The following is a 21348-nucleotide window of genomic DNA, read 5'->3' as shown; positions in this document are numbered from 1 at the left end:
CACCTTTTATCACCTAGTTTTTTTTTTTTTACTTCAGACCAGCATTAAACTTATCCTTTATATTAGTCCAGCTAAATTTGCTATGCATGTGATTTGGACCACCCTGAATATTTTTTTCTTGTTGGGTCAAACATACATTTCGGAGAAGCCAGTCATGGAGTTTTTCACTACTTATGAATCAAATTTTAGAAGGAGAATTGAAGTGTAGCTTTATGTTCTTCCTTAATCAATTGTTAAACTTTATTTGCTTGTTCCCATGTAACACGGGAGGAGTCTATGAACTCATGATTGTGGTTTTGGCTGTGTCCGCCCTAACAAGGTGTAGATGCCGGATTTGATATAATTCATTATCTAAACAAAGTAAACCAACCCAATACTAGGGGGATAAGTAAACTTTTCTCCCTTTGCAAATGATTCAGGGTTGGTGTAATTTACTTCTCGGAAGAACATGGAATCACCACTCACATTATTGAAAAAAAGGTTATCCATGGCTTCTCACCATCCATATGATGTATATAGATCAACATTACATGAACAATAGTACACTAATACCGAGTAGCTTCAGAGTTCGTGTTACAGAGTAGTACACGGTACAAGTAGCTTATGATAATCGGACACTTGCTACTGTAGCCATACCCCCGAAGTGATCTGGAGACGGGCACAAGTGCATAGCTTTCCAAGTCCATGATTAATTACAGCCAAGCGCACAAATACCCGAACAAATCGCCGTGATTAGTTTAATCCAAGGAATCAGCTGACAATTAAGCATAGTACCAGCAGACAAAGGGGAGGCCATCTGTATGGCCAAGTAATGGAGCCACTGGAAGTGCCTCACAGTCTAGCATAGGCCAAGAATAAAGCAGCCTGCAGCCATTAACCATTAAACAAGAACGGGCATGTACATCATACATGTTCCATTGGCCACCCTTTCTCACTTTCAGCATTGTCGCCGGCGCATCCTCGGTTCATGCGTTTAACCTGCAAAGCGACCAACCAATGGCTCATAAGAAATTACATGATTGAATGGAACCGCTGAAAAAGGCGGACAAATACAGGATATTCGAGGATCACTGATCACCTTTTGGTCTGATGATTACTTTACCACATATATGAATCGATCTGTTTGAAAATTCTGGTTGATCATGGTTCAGCCATACCATTATACTATTACACAACCTTTGGTTGGGATCTGGACTCTTGGGTAGGATACTGTGGTCATGCAGCCATCCTAGCTTCTTCTGAGTCTGGGATGACGACATCGTCTCTCATCATCGGCCGGTACTCTTCAGGTATCTTGGCTCCAGCCTGCACGCACAGCTCAACAATGGCCGGAGCTTTGCCGTAGAAGCTCCTCAGGGAGGATCTGAGAGGGGGGCCAGCGGGGTCGCGGACATGCCACACATAGTTTGGTGGGATGACATCGTCTAGCACTGCATCTTGCCATCCATGCTTGCCATCTCGCCATTGGTGCTTGAAAGCTCCACAGAGCTTCACATTGTGGCCCCATGGGCCAACGTGAACCTCAGAGCAATATCCGCATGTTTTCACTGTGTATTTCCTCATCAGCTGCTTGACACCTCGCCGGAGATCTAGGTATGTTTTCAGTGTCTTCTCCGCGAGCTCTGTCACATTGGACGGCGTGGGTTGCTGCCCTTGTTGGTTGCTAAATGTGTCAAGCTCAGCAAGCAGGGATGTGCAGTCTTGTGCGTGGTGTGGCTTAGGCTCATCAACAAATCCACCACGGTCGATCACTTTCTTGCCAATCATCCGGACAGGAGCGGTTCGTCGCCTCGAGGGATATTGTGGCAAGTCAACACCAGCTTGAATGCATAGCTCAACGATGGCTGGAATCCGATCATAGTTAAACCTGGTATCATGCTTGACTCTCCACCCAAATGGGTCAAATAGATGATAAGATTCAATTGGGATGAGAATATCGTTGATTGATCCTCTGACCCAAGAATGATGACTATTCCGATGCTGGCTTCCTGTTCCATAGCAATCTTGAATCTGGTGGCCAATCGGACCAACATGGACTTGAGGGCATTTTCTACAAAACCACCAGCCAGATGATGTTCAGGACACTTGGTAAAATATGCCGTAATACAGGAATCATGCATATGTAGAAGAGAATACAAATATTATTGCACATATAAAAAGCTGACAGAACGGATCAGCACTCCTTACCTGCACCCATACACTGTAACTGTATTCAACAGTTGAGAAAGACCTCTTATGAGCACCTTCCAGTTATCAAGGACCTCATAAGCTACAGGAATAAGCTCTGGAACGAGTAAACCATTCTTTGGGGGCTCAAGGGGCTTCTCTATTCGCATTCGTGCAAGCCTTTTATCTCGCCGAGAAGCTTGCACCATCTTTTTAATTGGGACAGGAAATGGCTTCTTTTTCTTCTTTGGGTGCAATTCTGGGAGATCAACATTTTGTGGTTGTTTTTGATACCTACCATATCTATTGCTGGAAGTATCAGGAGAGTGCTCACAGCAAATTCTTGATGCTCGCCAGGCAATTTGTCGAGGTTGGGATCCTACCTGTGACAGGAAAAATAGAAGGATGAATATAAAATGATCACACCATTTGAAACAAAGCGAATAAGCATAAACATTTTTCCTTGCAACATTGCTTCGCTACAAACAAGTCTGAGAAAAGCCCAGTCTGGGCTTCCCCGCACAAACAAGTCTGAGAAAGAGCAGTTAACCACTGAAAGGAATTTGTCCATTATGTGACATTCGGTATTGAAAACCACCATAGTCGAGAATATTAATTAATCACCTGACATAGCAATTGGATCGTCAGTGAGAATTCTACTAGAACACTAGATTCTTGAACATAGTTTTGAATAGTTTTATGAGATTATCTACTTAATATAATAAAAACAGTTAACAAAAATGTGAAGGCTGAAGGGGAACAACAATAATCAGCCCAACTGTCTGAGACTTCAACAATGGAAAATGACAAGGACCATTGTTTACTCTCAGGATCATTTATCTTCATATTTGAGTGGATACTGGACATAGAGCTTCCAAGTTTTTTTTTTAAAAAAAAACACGGTAACTGATGCTACACTAGTACGTATCTGTAATTTGCACCATTTCATTAGGTCAATCAAGATCCTCGATTCTTCAGTAGACATATCCATAACAGATATCTAACATGTGAATTTTTTAACAAGATTCCCGAGAAAGAATGTATCATTTTTTTGAAAATATATACATGTTATGCGCTCATCGGTCAATAAGGACATAAGGTAGACCATATGAAGACGTATGCTACAGGTGCTCACTGAACTTTTGATGGCCACAATTCGTAGTAACAATAATGTAAAACAAACTTCCTTATACTATTTCCTTCAAAAAGTGGAAGATACTTAAGAAGTTAATATGGCTAAATCTACACAATTTCAGAACTGTTCTCATTTTGCACAGCCACAGTACCACCATATCATAACTGAATGAAAACTAGCAGTAAATCCATAGCATAAAATCGGTACCTACCTTCACTAATTTATGTGCTCTGCTTCCGTAGATGTCCATCAAGCTAAAGCAAAAACCTGAATTTAAGGATCCAAAGGTAAAAGAATGTCAGAAACCAGCTAAACAGATGAAACCACGGAGTAATAGAGGTGATATCACACAGTAGAGAACATACCCTTACTGCTAAGTATCTCCATGAAAGGAAATCGTCCCGTTCACCAAACTACCAAACCATCTATAACAGGGGCTTTTTAGAAACAAAAAAGAACTGTTATTAGTCTAGGTTATTAAGGCAAATTAAACCGGATCCAGAAGAGAACCTACCTAGGGTTCATGATGCAAATTCCACAAGAGACACAAGAAGGAAAAAAAAAAAGAAGTGCGTGGATATAGAGAGAGATGAGAAAGAGGATGTGGCTGGATGGATGGATGCTCACTGGTGAGGATGCAGGACGGGCGGCGGGCGACCGCCGCAAGGGAGCGCACGGAGGGCGAGGGGGGAGCTCGGAGGCCGGCCGCCGCCTTGCGGCTGTGGCCAGGCGCTGCCTCCGTGCCACGTACTCGTACGGGAGAGACGGGGAAAAGAGAGGATAGGATGAGCAGGTTGAGGTGAAAAAGGCTGGGGGCCTTTTTTTTTGGCGGAGAAAAACGTTCGGGCCTCGCTCGTTTTAGCGCGAAAAACGTCTTCAGAAATCAGAATGGGCTAACGGCCCATACCCGAATTATACGATTTTTTTCTTTTTTTATAACTTTGTTTTGTAAATTTGTTTTAAATCCATATGCAGAAAGTTTGTTTTTTTAGATAATGGATAACCCGGCCTTGACTTCAAAATAAGTTACAACCAATTATTACATATTCCCTCCGTTTCATAATGTAAAATGTTTGATTTTTTGTTGTAATGTTTGATCATTTGTCTTATTTAAAAAATTATGAAAATATCATTTATTTTGCTTGTGACTTACTTTATTATCAAAAGAAATTTAAGCACGTCTTATCATTTTTTATATTTGTACTAAATTTTTGAATAAGACAAGTGGTCAAACGTTGCAACCAAAAAAGTCAAACATCTTGCATTATGAAACGAGGTAGTAGTTTATAGTTGACGCACCGGAAAAATCAATGGGCTTAAACATGAGATAAAAACAAGAGAAAAAAGCAGGCACTACAAAAGACTAGCCTTATTCAATTCTAATTCCAACCAAAATGACTAAAAACTTACGTAGCCAAAGTCTCCAACTTTCGACAAGCAGCAAAAAAAAGTTTTCTTGTTTTCTTCATGCTTTTGTAGGTGTGTCCAGAACTGCAGCCAATAAGTTATCCTGAAAAGTATCTAAAAATATGATTTAGATATGGATTTGTCAAAAACCACCTCATTTCTACTAACAGATTGCAGATGCTCCAATTAACATTATTTTTTTAACATATACACTTTTACCACACACACCCAATTTTCACCCAAATCAACAAAACTATTTGGTTCTCTTAGCAAATTGCAGGAAGTTTGTATCGACTGTCTATATGTATAATATTTTTATGTATAAAATTTGTACATACGAAGAATATCTTTGGAGATGCATAAGTAACAGTTGTATGAATTAATCAATTAGTTGATTTTCTCTCAATATTAAAATAGTGGCAAACACTTAAGAAGAGAACTGTTTTACATATTAATAAAAACATGAAAATAATTTTATTTTTTTATAAACTAACTAATTTATCGAACCCCATATATAAAATCCTATGTCCTTTTGATCTATAATCGTTGTTATGAATACTGTATAGAGTTATACACCGTTTTAGCCGTCGCTTTCATGAGAAATATAGGTTAACAGGCAGTTTAGAGCAAGGTCAATGTATAGCCAACTACTAGCTATATTTATCTATAGTCAATCTAGTCAATTTATATAATAGTTACCTATAAAACATTAGTACATGGTCCCAAATATCATACACACCGTGTCTTGAAGTTTGTGTGTAGTTGGCTACAAATTAGTAGCCCACCTCTCTTCTCTCCCCTCTCTTATCTCTTTAAGATATGTTTATAGCTGGCTTATGGTCTGCTATTATACCTGCTCTTAGAGAGAGAACTGGTAAATTCGAAAAAAAAAATCATGCAACAAGCGCAGGCGCATGAATATACGCCAAAATGCAAAGAAAGAAAAAAAAAAAGCGCTGCTCGCGCACTGGCGGTTCCTAGTCCCACATCTCCGAGCAATAGCAACAGTTCTTCCAAGGAGGGCATCCAGCAATGCAGGGATCACCCCAAAAATCCTGCGAGACAAATCGTCGATCAGTTGACATGCGCGCAAGAAACCATTATCCAGGAGCGGAGCTCCAAGTCCCCGCCGCTTCTGTGGCGCTTCCTCGTTAGCAACCACTAAACGAGCCGGGGAGAGCGTGCGTAATACGCTCACCCAAGCCAGGCACGTCGGAGCGCCACCAGCGACGGCGACGACCGGTAAGGAGGAGAGGCGGAGTGAAGAGATGGAGAATTTTTTGAATTTTGAATTTCATTTATTAAATATTTTATAAATTTAATTTTGCATTTCGAAAATTCACAGAACTAATATCCTGTCGCCCTCTAGGAGGACGGAATGCTGACGTGGCAAACGGCCACCGGCCGGAAGGGACGGCCGGCAACAGCATGTCAGGTTTTTTTATATTTAGTCCCTTTCCGTCATCTGTAAGGGCAGCAAGGGGGTAAATGTAAAATTGCCATGCCGCCTCGGGAACTTTTCACAATTGAACCACGTTTTCATATATATGTGTAACATATGTATTTGTTTGATCACAAACGCTCTCTTGCCTTAGTGGTCATTATCCCCTTTTCAATTTAGAAAACCAGAGGTCGAATTCTGGCCGGAGCATAATTATTCTTACTATGAGGATTCGATCTCTGATCTCTAGGATAGAAGAGAGTGAGTATGTATCAAACCGCGGTTCGATCGTGAAAAGTTCTTGAGACACGCATGGGCATTTTGCATTTAGCCCCTTTCCACCCAGAAAGGGGCTAAATGCAAAATGGTCCGGCCGGCTGTTGACGACCGTCCCTCCGAGTCGGGTGGCCGTTTACCACGTCGGCATTCTACCCTCCTAGAGAGCGGCAGGAGGTTAGTTATGTGAATTTTTGAAATGTAAAATTAAATTTGTAAAATATTTAATAAATAAAATTTAAAATTTAAAAAATTCAAGAGATGGATGGACGCGAGGAAGACGAAGACGAAGGCTTCGGAGTTCAGGTGAGAAGTGGGCCGACATGTGAGTAGGGCCCAGTAGGCCTCGCTTTTATGAGGCCCAATTGTGGCCTGTCTATCTGAATGGGCTTATATTTAACTTCAAACTTTGGGCCATCCGTTCAAAATGAAAAATTGGGTCTTTCAGACGAGTCACTTGGATAAAATTAGGGTAATATTCTTCTCCAAAACATTTTCTTTAACAAAAGAAATGAAGAAAAGATGAAATTGTCCAGATGGCTGGATGCCTATGAACTGGAATCACAAATCTTGTTTTCTATACTCCTTTTATAGATACTCTAGTGGGTATGGTGAATGGTGAATCTGTCTTTCCATACCATCGCTGTCTCCTGACATACGAGGCATCAAATATTATGATGAGTTATTGGTGCACCGTGCTATATTAAAACAATAACAAATATAGTTCTATACATATCATTTAACGAGAAGATGCCAAATTTCGACGGCAATACGAGTCTTCAATTAATATTTGACATGTTGTGATTTTTTTAGTTTCTATTGTTAGCTAGTTTAGGTAAAATTTAGTACTCGTTTTTTCCTCCGCGCCATAAATATCTTTAAAGCTCATTAAAAAAATATCCTTTCAGCAGTTTGATATTGATATAAATACATTATATGGCCTATGGGTCAGGGATGTAGGCAGGGATAGTTTAGGTGATCCCATGACAACTCCGATTTTAGCCCACGAAGACCCTCTCCATATTACTTTTATATTTGTATTTCTTATGTTTCATAATATAAGATTTTTTTAGAGTAATCTAGATTTATATGAATGCTACGTATATAGACATACATATCCCTATCTGTGATTAAAAGATTAATCTATAAGGTTAAAAACTCTTATCATCTGAAACCAAAGGAAGGATTGTACTCTACTTGTGATTTATTATGTTTGAAATATTTGATATGCGATGTATCGACTTATGGCTATGGTTGGTGAAACGCTGAAGCTTATCAATACCAACAAGACGATGCCCTAGGGCCTAGGCAGTCAACTTTTGACCAGGAATGAAGGAGGACACGCTGAAGGAAACCAGCAAGAATTATTGGCACTACACACAGCTGCATGTATACCAAAAATATATAAAACTGAACCATATATATACATTAAAAACATACTATATATCGATCAATCGCCACCTAACGGAGAACCTGATTCGGTTGGACGTTGTCTCGACTGTGGAATAAACCTGATTATTGATCATAGTGGAGTGGTTCGAACGGTGATGAACTCGATGCAGACTTAACCATAACCATCCAAATGGAAGCCGACGAACCCTACTAATCTCCGGGCATTCCCAGGTCCCAAATCGGCTAGAATTAGACTAAAGGCAACGAGGGTGATTGAAAAAGTTATACTACGTATTTACAAAAAATAATTTATGAATAAAAATTTTATATGCATATCCTTAATGATCTAAAAGTCAAAGTTAAAAAATAAACTTTAACGAAAAAACCTTGAAATCAATTTCAAATTTAAGGTTAAAAGTTCAAATTGTTTTCTTTAAAAATAAGCGAAAAGACGAGGGTGAGTGCGAATGAACTAACTCCGTGCATATTATTTTGCAGTAGGGCAACACTTTGGTGCATATTATTTGTATTATAATGCTGACAGTAGAACTAATCTCGTCCATTGATTTAAAAGGGTATTTTCGTACTTTGATTAATATTAGATTTGTATTTATTATTTTTTACCACATTATGCACGGATAAAAAAACCCAATAAGGCCCATTAAAAAAGATGATATTGTCCTCACAGAAGTCTACTACACCTAAAATTGTTGGTAGTATAATTTAATCACAACCATCCAATAAAATTAGATCAGCGATCTGAATTAAATTATACTACCAATAATATGCACAGGAGTTGCCTCTTTACAGCTAGCTTAGACGCTAAGTTAGCTCCATCTAGCCCTGGGATTGCCTCGCAGAAGAATCTGTCAATTGGAAAAACAAGCAGCCATAGTACGATCGTTCTTCTCCGCCATTTTTGATCTTTGAAAAACTGAAAAAAGGAAGAAAAAAAAAGGCCGTATACTTAGTGCATATATGTTCATCAATCTGAAAACGACATTCGTTTTCCCCCGATATACAACTCTATACCGGAAGAGAGAACCCGATGCGACGAGTCTAAAATATTTGGCAGCGTAAGCGACGCGTTATTTTGGAAGAACGAGAGAAGAAGATAGGTAGCTGAGCAGGAGAGGAGACCATGGATGCGGCGGCTTAATTCAATCCCTTTTCTTCCTGTAATTATTAGTTAATTATCATTTACGCGCTTAAGGAAATACTTATATAGTAATAGTTAATAGATGCTATATATATAGCTGTGCAATAGGAGTCTGGGGTTATATAAACTGAGCAGCTGAGCTCAGATTTCTCGTCTCAGTATTGTCCTAACTTAGCATTGCAGCCAGTGATCCACCATGAGCTACCAGGCTCCTCCTCCCGGCACTGCAGGTACTGTCTGTCTCTTGATTTCTTCATCTCATTAATTCTTTATTAAAAAGAGAGAGGCTTCTTCATCTAATGATCTGGTTGAAGAAATAGTTTGTGATTAAGCATTGAAGAAATAGTTGCGAGAGTTGTTTATGTCAGGTCTTCTTTCTTCTAGTAGTAGTAGAAATTATTCGGCGTCGAGTAGAATTTCTTGAGTTCATTTCGATATCGATGGACACAAGTTCATCGTCAGCTGATGCTGTGCTGATCTGCTGCTGCAGCGTACCCGCCGCCAGGGACGGCGTACCCCCCACCGGGCCAGCAGGCGTACCCCCCACCGGGCCAGCAGGCGTACCCGCCGCCGGCGTACGGAGCACCGGCGCCCGTCGCCGCCGACTACCCGCCCAAGGACTACGGCGCGTACCAGCAGCCGCCGCCGCCGCCGCCGGACACGCAGAGCCGCGGCGACGGCTTCTGGAAAGGATGGTAAGAAACCGTACCCAAGAAAAGATCACCGATTTTATCAGGAGGATTAGAGTGTTCTTGCCTCTAAACCCTCTGCGTTCGATGTGATTAATATCAACTAACTAACTACGTGAGAGCGTGCGATTCATTCGATTTGCAGCTGTGCTGCGCTCTGCTGCTGCTGCCTGCTCGACATGTGCTTCTGAATTCTGACGAGATCAGGACTACTGTATCAACAAGACAGCGAGGATGATCTGCAGTGCTCCTGAACACATCATTTGTGATGCGTTGTGATCAATATTTTAAGTATGTGGTGTCATGTGCATCGATCTAGTACGTAGTTACTGTTCTTGGATCATTTGGAGGAGTTTTTATGTCTAGTCGAATTTATCATTTGGAGTTCTCTGTCTCGTCGAATTTAAAGGTGAATCCATTTTGTATCATTGTAAATCGGGCCACTTCAGTTATCTATGATTTGGATTTGTACTACTACCCAGCTTCATTTTTATTGATCGTCATTCAAACTGTAATCACATGAACAGCAGATCAAGGTACGGCACTGTAAAGATGCCAAATGTCAACGACATATTCATGTCCATTGGAAAAAAAAAACGGCGAAGTACTGCAGTATTTGCAACTAATTTGACATTTCCGCTTCAGAATGACGAAGAGTGCAGAAAGAAACTGCAATGCTCAGACAAAGATTTGACATAACCAACGATCAGGATCAAGACTAAGGACTAAAAAGATGCATGAGAAAGACTGACAACAAATAGGTCTCATCGCTTGATCAACTGAGACAGGCTGGTCATTTTTTTTCAGTAATATCATTTCAAGCACCTGATAGAATCCTTTGCATTCATATCATCATCCAGTGGCCGTATGTTTTCATCGATTAATGAAATATCTATTGTGTAAATCCAGTGGCTATAAGTTTTTCAGTTCTGGTATTTACAAAGCAGCAAATTTACACACCCAGTTCATGGCTAAGGACATCTTGTACTTACACTGTCCACTTTGCTTTTAGTGTGTGCTATGGTCCAGCTGCTTGACAACCGTGTCTCGTATGACTGAGACTAGCCGCCATGGGTGACTCCAACAGCCCTGACTGCCACATGCTGCCTCCCTTTGCTTTCTGGATGAACGACGACGGTAGCCTGCGCCTCTTCCAGAGGGCCATCTTTACCCTCGCGAGACGCCGATATTGTGTTGAACATGGGAGGAAGCTCAGCTGGCCTCTTCCTTTCATCGTCGCAGGGGGAGATGATCTCCCAGTCCTCTCGAACCGATGTGACATCGCCGCGTTTCTCGCGGTGCTTCTCAATCTCAAAGGCTGTTGGGAGTATGACAAAGTCGCTGAGAGGGTCGTAGAACGGGTCGGGCTCACCAGCGTGGAGCCAGTGCTGGATTATCCGGAACACATGGCGATCACAGACGATTCCTCGGTGGTCAGCAGCAACCCCAACTCTTGCCACCGCATTGAGGCCATCTGCCTGCAAAGAAGTTGATGGTTGCGTTCAATTTTCTCAATGCAAACTTTTCTTACTTTTTTTCTAAGAAATTTTCTTCAGCTTCCCAATAACACACCAAAACATCACATAGTATCGCACCTTTGCTGATTCTACTGGTACAGATCCATCACCATCAACACAGATGTAGTTGCCCTGAAGATTAAGTGACATATGAGTTCAGGCATAAAAACAGTGGGATTGTTTTGTGCTTCACAGATTTGGTATTCATAGAACACAGAGTTTACCAAATGAACTACCTGAGTGTACAAGAGGCTACTGAGACTTGAAATTGGATTGTGTTCACTCCCGTAGCTGTGAAAGGGATGGGTATTATTAGTACTTGACACATAAAGTAAAGTGCTAAGCTTTTAGTCATGCGAAAAATCCTGCAGAGATAGTGCTGCCATGCTTTTGGGGAATATCCCTATTGATACAAAAATATTTAGTTCAACTTCACTGCATGATTCCTTGTCGTGTTTCTAAGAAGCTTCTTTTTAACATGATTCTAAGATAGTTTTTGCTGCATATAGAAGGCAGCACATCGTTACAAGCATATCATATTTGACACAATGCAAAATGCGATAAACATACAATTGCATTACTACAAACAGTTTTAAGCTTGGGTTAACCACTAATAACATGATGTAAGCGTGAAGTTCCCATTTGCTCCTATTTATATATTCATTTTTGAATATAAATTAATTCATGAGCCCATCAAATTGATTTCAGTCCTGATTGTTACGGAAGCAAAACATAAAATAAAATCACAGGTATCCAGATAGGAAAATTACCGAACGGTATGAGCAGTATCATAATCAGTTCCGTAAATATTGTAGAACTTCACTGATTCTGGAAGCTTTGCCTTGCATAGAATATCTTGTGTTTCTTTTGCCCATCTCAATATATCCATATTAAGGGGTAATGGGATGTGCATACCATCAGAAATTATCTGCAATATACCAATAATCTCAATATATCCATATTAAGGGACAATGGTATGTGCATACAATCAGAAATAATCTACAATATACCAATAATATCATATTTTTCAGACAAACATATTACATTGGGTGAATTATATTGCAGTCTAAAATATAAATACTTGCCTCATGCTTGGAAAGAGCTTGTCTAATCATTTTTATTGCTTCATCTGGCTCATATGACTCTAACATGGCACTTTTCTTGCCATTACTATCCAATTTCTCTCTCCAGATCTGTAGGTATGGAGTATCTTCCCATTGGAAAGTTGAGTTAGCCAACAACTCGTAAATTGATGGACACTCAAGCAACTGAGGCAGAAAAAAGATACAGTTTCAGTCTTTGTTTTAAAAACAAAATAATGGAAAACAAAATAATGGTGCCTGCATGGTCTTATTTTGAGGACATGACCAATGAATTGATTACCAAATACATACCAATTGCTGCATACTCCACTTGGAAATAAAGAAATTTGACTCCCATCCTTCGACAAAAGACATACCATTCAGCAGACTAGAAGTTATGTACCCAGGTGCACCTGTCATGGAGTAGTAAGTTGTTTGCCATGTAAAGTTGCTCACATATATGATTGAAGGAAATCGATCATCATCTATAGTGATCATTTAATACTAAAGCACACAATTATGTGATAGCAAGGCTCTTTCTTTTTGAATTGAGATAAATCTTTAAAAATTAATGGGCTCCAAGAGACCAGTACCTTGAAATGGTGCTGCAATTGCAATCCAACTATTTATGTATTTCTCAAAAACCTATAGAAAGGGAGCAACGTTATAGCCTTGCAAGAAGCGAATATGCAGATCACGAAAAGAAAATCCGGTAAGATCCAAAATACATGGAGAAATACTCACATCACTATGGAGGGACATGAAGCATTTGACAAGCAATCCTCCCATTGAATGAGTAATGAGATTGATCTTTTTCCCTCCAGAAGCTGTGTATACTGACTCCAGTTTTCTGGAAAATCTATCAAGTGTGTCTGAAAGCCTGAGCAAAGTGGGAACAAAAAAGGAGAGCTGTTAAATCACTTCTACCACCAGAAAGAATGTGCAACATCACAAGTGAGTTTGTTAATAATTATAATAGCATGATTTAACCACCCGTAAAGTACTGTAAAGTATAAACAGTGCCATATGTGCAAAACAGGAATAGAAGCACATAAGTCACCTGTTACTTTGGCGGAAATCGTAACCAAATCCAAATAATGTTTTGCCCTCTTGATATCCCCATTTGATCATTTCCACTATCATGTCATGATAGTAGCAAACACTATCATCACAAATGATCTGCTAATTCAAAATGATATAAGTGATGCAGATCAGGTATGCAACTGCAGTATATGAATTTGACTTTGTTGAGCTGTTAAAGTCCAGGTTCACAACAAATTGGATTTAAAGAGTTTAAGAACTTGCAAGTTGTAGTTCAGCAATCAAAACACAACAGAGAATAATCACTAATAGATATTTTAACAAGAACAGGACAGTTTGTGAATGTTGGGACTGCAAAATAGAAAAAGATAGTGCATGATTTAACGGTCACAGAACAGGAGGAAGGTAAGAGACACAAGTTAAAATGCATTAAATATAAGTGATCGTTCAAACGGAACCCTCAGAAAAGTAGTAGTAACAAGTAGAGCTTTAGCCAAAAATATGAAATAATGTTTTACCATGTCTGGGTCCAGACTATCGATAGCGTATAGTCCATATCTATCCTCAGGGACAACAATATGTGTTTTCTCATCCACAGAAATAGTTTTACCTGCTCCATGGGAATAATTTGGAATCATATAACACGGAGATACAAATGCTATACTGGATCAGAACAATATATAAGAAGGAATGAAGATGGTAGATGAGCAGGTTGTCTATGAAGAGCAACTAGCAATTGTTAAAAAAAATCAAATGCAACAGAAACATAAATCATATGGAGTTCATTAATTGTCTACACAACAAGAGACACAAATATCTAGATATTTGTTCTCTAATCAGCATATATTTTCATCTTCTGCAACTCAATGAAAGATCCTGAAATTTACCAAAATACACCGACCATCCTTACATATGCAGCAATTATCATTATTTGGTCCACTTGATATTATTAACAAATGATGTAAAACAGCTAACTGAATTACTGAACACCATTCATGTCAGAATAGTGCATCACATTTATCAGTCCATTACAAAAATATATATATTACATATCTAAGATGAACATCAGTTTTTTTTTTTTCATACCAGTAGAGGCATCAAACTTGGACCAGAGTTTTGCTCGAAACTCATGATCTGCAGCGAGGATGCGCACCCACACCCTCTCCTTGTTCCCGGCCTCATCAACGGCTTCAAGAATCGAGCCGCCTATGCCAGGGACAAGCAGAACCGGGTCGAGGGTGGGATCCACCAAGGGGACCTGCTCCTTAGCAATCCGCAGCCAGAGCTCAATCGCCCGGATCAAATCCTCCAGCACGGCCATGGGCAGCTAAAAAGAGCGCCTTTTTCCTCAGATTTCTGTACAAATCTACGCCCCTAGACTAGCTCCAACCGAGTGAGCGGCAATGGCTTCGAAGATTGATAGCCCCTTCCCTCAAAGACGATACTTTTCGTCCAAACGTTTGCTTCTCCAGCCAAAAAGACGAGAAATTTCAGCAAACGTGAACTAGACCAGCAAAAGACGAGAAATCTTTCCCCAGAGGAAACCTCAAATCTCAACTGCTCCGACGATGAAACGAAATAAACGAACAAAAGATAGACAGGACATCAATCTTGACCACCACCACAAGAAGATAAACCAAGAACCGATATGGCGCGAGCGGATTCCCGCCAAACAAGGCCGCGAGAAGCTTGGAGCGAATCGGGGAGTGGCGTTGGCTGGCGGTGGTCGCGCTTGGAGGGGCGAGACGAGGCAGCCGTGCAAGGTCAAGGTGCAACGCAAACGCAACGCCACGCCACGCCGCGGCGCGCGGCCTGGGATATTCCGGGTGGTTTTATTCCTTCCCGAACCGGCTGGGATTTGGATTCCCGATGCGTGTGGGGTTCGCAATCCCGTTTCCGTATCCTGATCGCCAATCCTGTGTCACTGACAGGGTTGACCCACAGTTCCCGATCCCACTTTGTCAGTGACCAAAGAGGTATAGCGGTAATCGTAGCGAAGGACTCGGAGGTGATCTGGTTTAATACGGTTAGGTGTGTGGTGACTCGCGCCGGGTACGGCCCCACATGTCAGTGATGGTGTGCTACTTCTGAAACCGTGGAGGCAACAGATCAGCTAGGAGATGAGTAAATAAAGATATAGACGCCACACCAACACATCCAGAAGATTATTACTCCTTGACAAAATGCAGATGGAAGATTTGTGGAGCAACTGATACAGAAATCTGATCATACGAAACTGACGGTTTCTTCGGCTTAGTTATCGTGACCATAATTACCACGGCAAGAAACCATCCAAAAGTATGATAATCACGTCACCAAGCGCAGAAGATTATTATTATTTTCTTCGTCTTATATTATAAGACTTTTTATCATTGTCTAGATTCACTTATGTATTGATAAATTTAAACAAACTCAAAAAATCTTATAATATAAAATGGAGCGGAGAAAGTACTTGATACAATGCAGATGGAAGATTTGTAGAGCGATTGATAAAGAAATCCGGCGACAGGGAAATAACAGGGAAAATAGATCAAAAGATCATCGCTATCATAATTCCCTGCACATTGTTCTTCTACAAGAGGGAGGAGGGGATCCAGCAATGTTGTATACCAAGTCTCATGATCATGAGCACAGCAAAACTGCAGGGCTAGCACCTAACATCCTACAAGGGGCTGAATCAAGTGTAACAATACATCATGTTACATGACAGGCTTGCCAAAAGCCATTTTTAAGCTGATTTAAGCTTACTGCAGGTCCAATTTTCTGAAACTGCATGAGGTCTTTCGATCTACTTCTTTGGCTGTCCACATGATGATAACAATTGTGAAGCACCAGAATGAGCACTTCATTTCTCCAGGTCGAGGCTTGATCCAGAGTCCGACCTGAGCCGCTTGGGCTCCCGGTCACCCAGATGGAGCTCCATGGCGAGTTCTTCCTCCGAGGGGCTATTCAGGTTGGTGATGTTCCTTGGGCCATCCTGGTCACCGCGCACAGGCGACATGCCGACGAAGTTCGAGATGAACTGGTGCTCTTCCACATTGACAACTGCGTTGGACGCCTCCTCCCCTTCGGTTCCAGAGGCCGCCATGTCGGGGCGAGGCAGCTGCTGAATTTGGATCCCCAGGGGCTCGAAGATCTCTTCGACCTTCTCTTCTGGGATGGGAACAGGCGCCCCAGAAGACTCACCAACAGCTGAGTTAACGGCGGCTACCAAAGCAAATCTTTGCTGCTGCACGGCATCTTTATAGCAGGCAAATTCTGTCAGCTTTCTAATGGTACAAATGCGTACAGATTCAATATTAAATATGAAGTAATTTGGATGGTACAACTTATTTTCGGAATATCCGAAGTCGAATGCAAATGAATAGAACAAAGATAGCTGAAACTGGAGGAAAAAAACCAACCTTGCAGCGATTCGTTAGTAATGATAAGATCAAGTTCCAAACGGTCGAGTAGACGGCCAAGATCGACCCCGCTAGTCCAGTTTTCAGGGCCATGGTCACTTGTAAGCTTCAGTCTCCCACGATTTGCTGTGCCGCCCCATATTATTCCAATAGGACGCGGCTGCTCACCATCCTGGCTAGTCAGGATAATAAGGCTTCCACTATCACCTTCCAAATCAAATGTTTGGCGATTCTCACCAACAACAAGGATGTCCGTGAAGAAACATATCCCTTTCTCATCATTGTACTCAAGGGCATAGGCAATCACAGTCCCAGTTGTGTGACCAGAGCTTCTGCCAACTTTGCATACTTGCCTCCCTATGAGGCTATTGAGCGGGCACTGCAGATCTATAACCTTTACATCCCCAATGTCACCGACTCCCCTAACTACAGTCGTGACGGTGGAAATGTCAAAGTCATCAGCAAATGGGATAAATGCACCATCAGCTCGTACAAATGTCTCTGCAAGTCCATTGTGGGGCAGCATATATGTTTGGGAATTAGACTGGTATACAAACCATTCGTAATAATCAATAACCTGGCAAATGCGTTGACTGACCAGAAAAGCACAAAGATAGTCTGTTTTTTTACAATGAAAACTAAACATTGCTCTGTCCCTTACTAATCAAAAATGCAATCTGGCATTAATTTGAATAACAGGAACTGGGAAGCAGGAAGCTTTTTTATTTATTTATCTTCAATAGGCAAAAAATTGTAGATAAAACCCCACAAAAAATGAAACAACACAGATAATAATATTTCCTATACTAACCAGAAAAATTAGTAACTGCTCTACCTGGGTTTGTTCCAGCATAAATTCCATACCACACATCATCTGTGATGAAAGAAGTCGCTCGTTCAACAGCTCCAAGATAAACACCAGGTCCAAGATTGGGTGGCAATGGGTGAAACATCTTCTGATTAGGATAGTCCAAGTCAACCGCCACATGACGGTTAGTGAGAAAACCAACCTGCCTGTTGCCTGTTCGCCGTTTCACAATTGCACCCAAGGTACCAAATGTTTCCTGACTTGCAACCTGAAACAATGTAACAGAACTATAAGGACAAAAAAAAAACTCAGAAGCATGCACTTTTGAATCATCCAATCATGGGAATACGGTCTGCTGCAACTTCTAAAGTATGTGGTTTGAGTGTATGTTGCAACACATTATATTTAATGTCACTGAGTTGAAGAATTTTAAAAAGGAGCACAGCACGATGTAAAAGGTCTAACTGGTAAACGCTAGGGCAGCCAGGATTGTGTAAAATCCCAATTCCCAAAGCTTTAAGCTGAATAAGAACAAACATACAGTGTGCAGTATCTCAAATGACATGATATGCTGTGGAAGGAGAAACTACTTTCCAATGTCTTATTAGAACATCTACTTGGATGTAATTAACATTAGTAGCATTCAAAGCAGCTGTAGTAACTGGTCACCTTAGATGCTAGGACTAACAAACAAACCAACTATCAGTCCTTGGCACAATCTTAAGATGGCATGCAAATTTATCCAGTTCGTACTAGCAAAATCCTGAGATGGATCTTGACAAATTTCAATGGTCCCCTTACAACTTGAATGGTACAATAGCTAGTACATGGTTTTGTCCTGTACAATTATTGTGCAGATGGTAACATGCTGTGCTTAATGCCCATGATATTTTTGCAAAAATCAACCCATACAAGAAAAAGAGCATGAGTACCTGAGAGCCTGAACCAATACATTCATCACTACCACATAACATATCAACAAGCTCACTGAACATTTGCTCTTTAGGTGTTTGAGCCGGTGCACCATAATAGGAAAACTCAACAACATCAACATCACACCAAACACCTCCTGGACCCTGTTAATGATCCAACTAAGTGAAAAACATTTAGACCACGACAAGACTAATTTGAACTACAAAAATGGAAATATTCAGACCATGAAAAACTAATTCAAACTACAAAAGCGGAGATTTAAGTTTCCGTACCTCAAGAATAGCAGGCAGACATTGCGCTGGATTAAGCCACTTCTTGTGAACCTTGCGAGCAACAAAGACAAGAATTGCAGGGATATCTGTTAGAGCCCCTTTCCTGATGCGGAAGCCCACCGCTGTCCCAAGGCTAAAACGCCGCAGTATCTTGCTATGGAAAGCTCTAATAGTCATCAAGTCAAGCAAGCTGTTTGCTTGCTGACCTTTCGGCAGCCGGCCGGGGTGCCGCGGCAATAGCCCTTTCTGAAGGTTCCCAAAGTAGTTTGCTCGTCCCTCAGCTGCACAATGCTGCAGGTTTGATGTCGGCCATAAGAAGTATGCTGCGCTGTTTTCTGTGTGTGTGCACCCAGAAGCAACCGGTTGGATTGACGGAGAACAAGGAAACGATTGGTGATCCACATCAAGTGACGATTCTTCTGATTGCGCCAAACCTGAGAGTTGTGCCCTATCGTCTGAAGGCTTCATTTTGCTGAACAGTTTGCGAACCTATTATAGATAGGAGAAGCTATGGCCCTAAGAATGAGAACAAGCAGGTCAGAAAACATGTTCTTTGAAGCCTAATAGACAGGTAGAAAGAACACGAATGCCAAAAGAGACTGGAAAGCCAGCAATCATGCAAATGTGCCTCCAATCTTCAGAGATATGATGGACAAAGCAATCGACGATCAAAATAGTCAGCCGTCGAGGCTAGCTGGCGCGAAAGACAGAATTCACCGGAATAAACAACTGGATGTGGAGTATCACAATATTCTCGAGGGAATAGCATAGGTCCTGCAAGATTTGCAAGCAGAGCCACGCAAACAAAAGCAATCTGAATTTTTGGGTTCTCCACGGATGACAGCCGCGAAGCACACACCAATTCGTTGTACGACGAATATGATCCATCAGTATCATTGCATGGCGCGGATGCGCGACTGCCAAAGAGGGAAAACAGATAAGAGGAATCTGCAAAAGCCACGGTTTGTGTTTCCAGCAGCTTGGTTCTCCAAAGGCAACAGCAACGGTCACAGCGACTCTGAGAAACCAGGTCCATGGATGCTTAGGAGTGGCACATATTCTCCTCCTCCTCTTTAATCGCAGGAATGGGCATAAATCCACATGACAACTACTCTACTCGCAATGATAGTAGGACCTACTCGAAATTTAGCAGTCGGCACCGAAAATGAAGGTGGGCAAAGGCATCGTGTACTTTCTCAAAAGAGGGAGAGAAAAAAAAAAGGTACAAAAGGCGAAAATCACAAGCGGGGAAGGAAGAAATCGGTGGCCACAACAAGAAGCACGTCGCTCTCCAGCCAAGAACCGGTTTTGCAGATGTCGAATTCGCAGAGGAGCAATGCTTTTCTTCCGTGGCATTTGGGGTTTAGCTGAATCAGTATAGCCAGGTCTGAAGCACGACAACGCAGCGATCAAAGCTTCGTTTTTTTTTTCTTCTTCAAGGGCAAAGAGCTCGCTTTCCATGGCATTTGGCACCTAACCACCAACACGGTTACCAATGCCACGATCGAAATCTCAAAAGCGAGCGATAAAAGAATAGGAACCCTACCCAAGGCACCGGTAAGCAACATCAAGAACTCCCCTTGCCATGGCCACAGGGACATAGAACGGACTAAACAACTAACCAAAGCAAATCAGCCATCACAACAGATAACAAAACCCCGGCAAATGCAACCACGAATCAAAGCAAAACAGAGAGAGAGAGAGAGAGAGAGAGAGAGAGAGATAGAAACAAAGAAAAGAAACCGAGAAAAACTCAAAAGGACACCCAAGAGAAATGCTCAAGATCCCGGCTTTCCTCCATCCATCCCCAGGCTGAGCAGATTGAGGAGGTGGGGGGAGAGCTCGGGCAGCTCACCTCAGCCGGAGCAATGGCGGAAACCAAGTGGCCCCCCGCTCGCCCTCCTCGCTTCTCCCGCGCTGCTATCCTCTTCCTCCTCCTCCTCCTCGTCGTCCACCCCGGTCGCCCATAATTGGGAAATGGACGCGGGAATCTCCACTGTTCGTGGGGGGGTGAGGCGAGGCGAGGCAGAGGGAGCGCCCAGCTTTGCAGGCCACGAGCCGCGCGCGTGCGTACGCGTGCGCACGCCGACAACCCTAGAGCGAGAGAGGCTAGACTCTACAGAGAGAGAGAGAGAGAGAGAGAGAGAGAGAGAGAGAGAGGGAAGCAGAGAGTGCTGGGAATCCGGAGGGAGGGAGGGGGAGGAGGTGAGCTAGGAGGAGGAGGTGGTGGTGGAGGTGGAGGTGGAGGTGGCGATCATGTCTGCTGCTGCTGCTGCTGCTGCCATGGCGCAGATGCGATGAACACCGGGTACACTGTTGAGCCCGTGTGATGTGTCGACTCGCCTGCGGGGGCGCGTTGGCTTGGAGCTGTGCCCGCATAGTCGTCCGTGTCTCCTGCGTCACACGGACGGCCCGGATCGGGCCTCGCCGGGAAGCCGTGACGTGGCTCTCTCTCAGCCCCAGATTCCGTTCGTTTTGGTTAGGGTTTGTTCAAACATCCCCCACACCCAAGCAAACTGTCCCCAACCCCCCTCCTGACGCTTATAAGACAAATTTTAAATTTTAAAATTTTAATTTTTTATCGGAGTTTACTTTTCAGTTTTGGCTAAGAATATGTATATAAAAT

The 21348-nt window shown here is 42.0% G+C and overlaps 4 protein-coding genes across 7 annotated transcripts; 1 reads left to right on the top strand and 3 right to left on the bottom strand.

Moving 5' to 3' along the window:
* Positions 1-393: 393 nt before the first annotated feature.
* Positions 394-4062, bottom strand: LOC102703484 (APO protein 1, chloroplastic). Of its 2 annotated transcripts, none has more exons than XM_006652761.3 (6): positions 3816-4062; positions 3667-3738; positions 3513-3568; positions 2188-2549; positions 1079-2050; positions 394-978 (listed from the first exon to the last, which is right to left on the bottom strand). In XM_006652761.3, the coding sequence occupies exons 2-5, from the start codon at positions 3686-3688 to the stop codon at positions 1216-1218; spliced, it is 1275 nt and encodes a 424-aa protein (XP_006652824.1). In that variant the 5' UTR covers positions 3689-3738; positions 3816-4062; the 3' UTR covers positions 394-978; positions 1079-1215. The 2 variants fall into 2 exon arrangements, with proteins under 2 accessions (XP_006652824.1, XP_006652825.1); XM_006652762.3 differs by having other exon boundaries at positions 535-978; positions 3929-4062.
* A 4689-nt stretch (positions 4063-8751) lies between these two features.
* LOC107304142 (cysteine-rich and transmembrane domain-containing protein WIH2) lies at positions 8752-10139 on the top strand. Its single transcript, XM_015836773.2, has 3 exons — positions 8752-9206; positions 9467-9671; positions 9811-10139. The coding sequence occupies exons 1-3, from the start codon at positions 9173-9175 to the stop codon at positions 9854-9856; spliced, it is 285 nt and encodes a 94-aa protein (XP_015692259.2). The 5' UTR covers positions 8752-9172; the 3' UTR covers positions 9857-10139.
* A 274-nt stretch (positions 10140-10413) lies between these two features.
* LOC102703207 (lecithin-cholesterol acyltransferase-like 4) lies at positions 10414-15130 on the bottom strand. The gene is made up of 11 exons (XM_006652760.3): positions 14392-15130; positions 13824-13915; positions 13325-13443; positions 13009-13144; positions 12858-12909; positions 12577-12677; positions 12268-12450; positions 11953-12110; positions 11419-11473; positions 11261-11314; positions 10414-11143 (listed from the first exon to the last, which is right to left on the bottom strand). The coding sequence occupies exons 1-11, from the start codon at positions 14624-14626 to the stop codon at positions 10727-10729; spliced, it is 1602 nt and encodes a 533-aa protein (XP_006652823.1). The 5' UTR covers positions 14627-15130; the 3' UTR covers positions 10414-10726.
* A 620-nt stretch (positions 15131-15750) lies between these two features.
* LOC102702749 (protein NARROW LEAF 1) lies at positions 15751-20851 on the bottom strand. Of its 3 annotated transcripts, XM_040523295.1 has the most exons (7): positions 20578-20851; positions 19157-19238; positions 18723-19057; positions 18450-18593; positions 17545-17785; positions 16710-17210; positions 15751-16545 (listed from the first exon to the last, which is right to left on the bottom strand). In XM_040523295.1, exons 2-7 carry the CDS (start codon positions 19188-19190, stop codon positions 16151-16153), a joined length of 1650 nt encoding a protein of 549 aa, XP_040379229.1. In that variant the 5' UTR covers positions 19191-19238; positions 20578-20851; the 3' UTR covers positions 15751-16150. The 3 variants fall into 3 exon arrangements, with proteins under 3 accessions (XP_040379229.1, XP_006652821.1, XP_015692319.1); XM_006652758.3 differs by having other exon boundaries at positions 18723-19238; XM_015836833.2 differs by having other exon boundaries at positions 18723-19211.
* Positions 20852-21348: the final 497 nt, after the last annotated feature.

This window comes from Oryza brachyantha, chromosome 4 (genome assembly GCF_000231095.2).
Source record: "Oryza brachyantha chromosome 4, ObraRS2, whole genome shotgun sequence".
In the NCBI taxonomy this organism is placed as follows: domain Eukaryota; kingdom Viridiplantae; phylum Streptophyta; class Magnoliopsida; order Poales; family Poaceae; genus Oryza; species Oryza brachyantha.
Note: the sequence above shows the minus strand (reverse complement) of the source record. Positions and strands in the feature narration are given on the sequence as shown.

Coding starts and splice junctions, on each gene's coding strand:
- LOC107304142 (XM_015836773.2), top strand. CDS start 9,173: ATGAGCTACCAGGCTCCTCCTCCCGGCACTGCAG. Junction 9,207..9,466: donor TCCTCCTCCCGGCACTGCAG/GTACTGTCTGTC, acceptor CTGCTGCTGCAG/CGTACCCGCCGCCAGGGACG. Junction 9,672..9,810: donor GACGGCTTCTGGAAAGGATG/GTAAGAAACCGT, acceptor TTCGATTTGCAG/CTGTGCTGCGCTCTGCTGCT.
- LOC102703207 (XM_006652760.3), bottom strand. CDS start 14,626: ATGGCCGTGCTGGAGGATTTGATCCGGGCGATTGAGCTCTGGCTGCGG. Junction 13,444..13,823: donor ATAGTCTGGACCCAGACATG/GTAAAACATTAT, acceptor TTGAATTAGCAG/ATCATTTGTGATGATAGTGT. Junction 11,474..11,952: donor GATACTGCTCATACCGTTCG/GTAATTTTCCTA, acceptor TCCCTTTCACAG/CTACGGGAGTGAACACAATC.
- LOC102703484 (XM_006652761.3), bottom strand. CDS start 3,688: ATGGAGATACTTAGCAGTAAGG. Junction 3,569..3,666: donor GGAGATACTTAGCAGTAAGG/GTATGTTCTCTA, acceptor CCTTAAATTCAG/GTTTTTGCTTTAGCTTGATG. Junction 2,550..3,512: donor GAGCACATAAATTAGTGAAG/GTAGGTACCGAT, acceptor TTCCTGTCACAG/GTAGGATCCCAACCTCGACA.
- LOC102702749 (XM_006652758.3), bottom strand. CDS start 19,190: ATGAAGCCTTCAGACGATAGGGCACAACTCTCAGGTTTGGCGCAATCA. Junction 18,594..18,722: donor GTCTGCCTGCTATTCTTGAG/GTACGGAAACTT, acceptor GATCATTAACAG/GGTCCAGGAGGTGTTTGGTG. Junction 17,211..17,544: donor TTATGCTGGAACAAACCCAG/GTAGAGCAGTTA, acceptor ATGGACTTGCAG/AGACATTTGTACGAGCTGAT.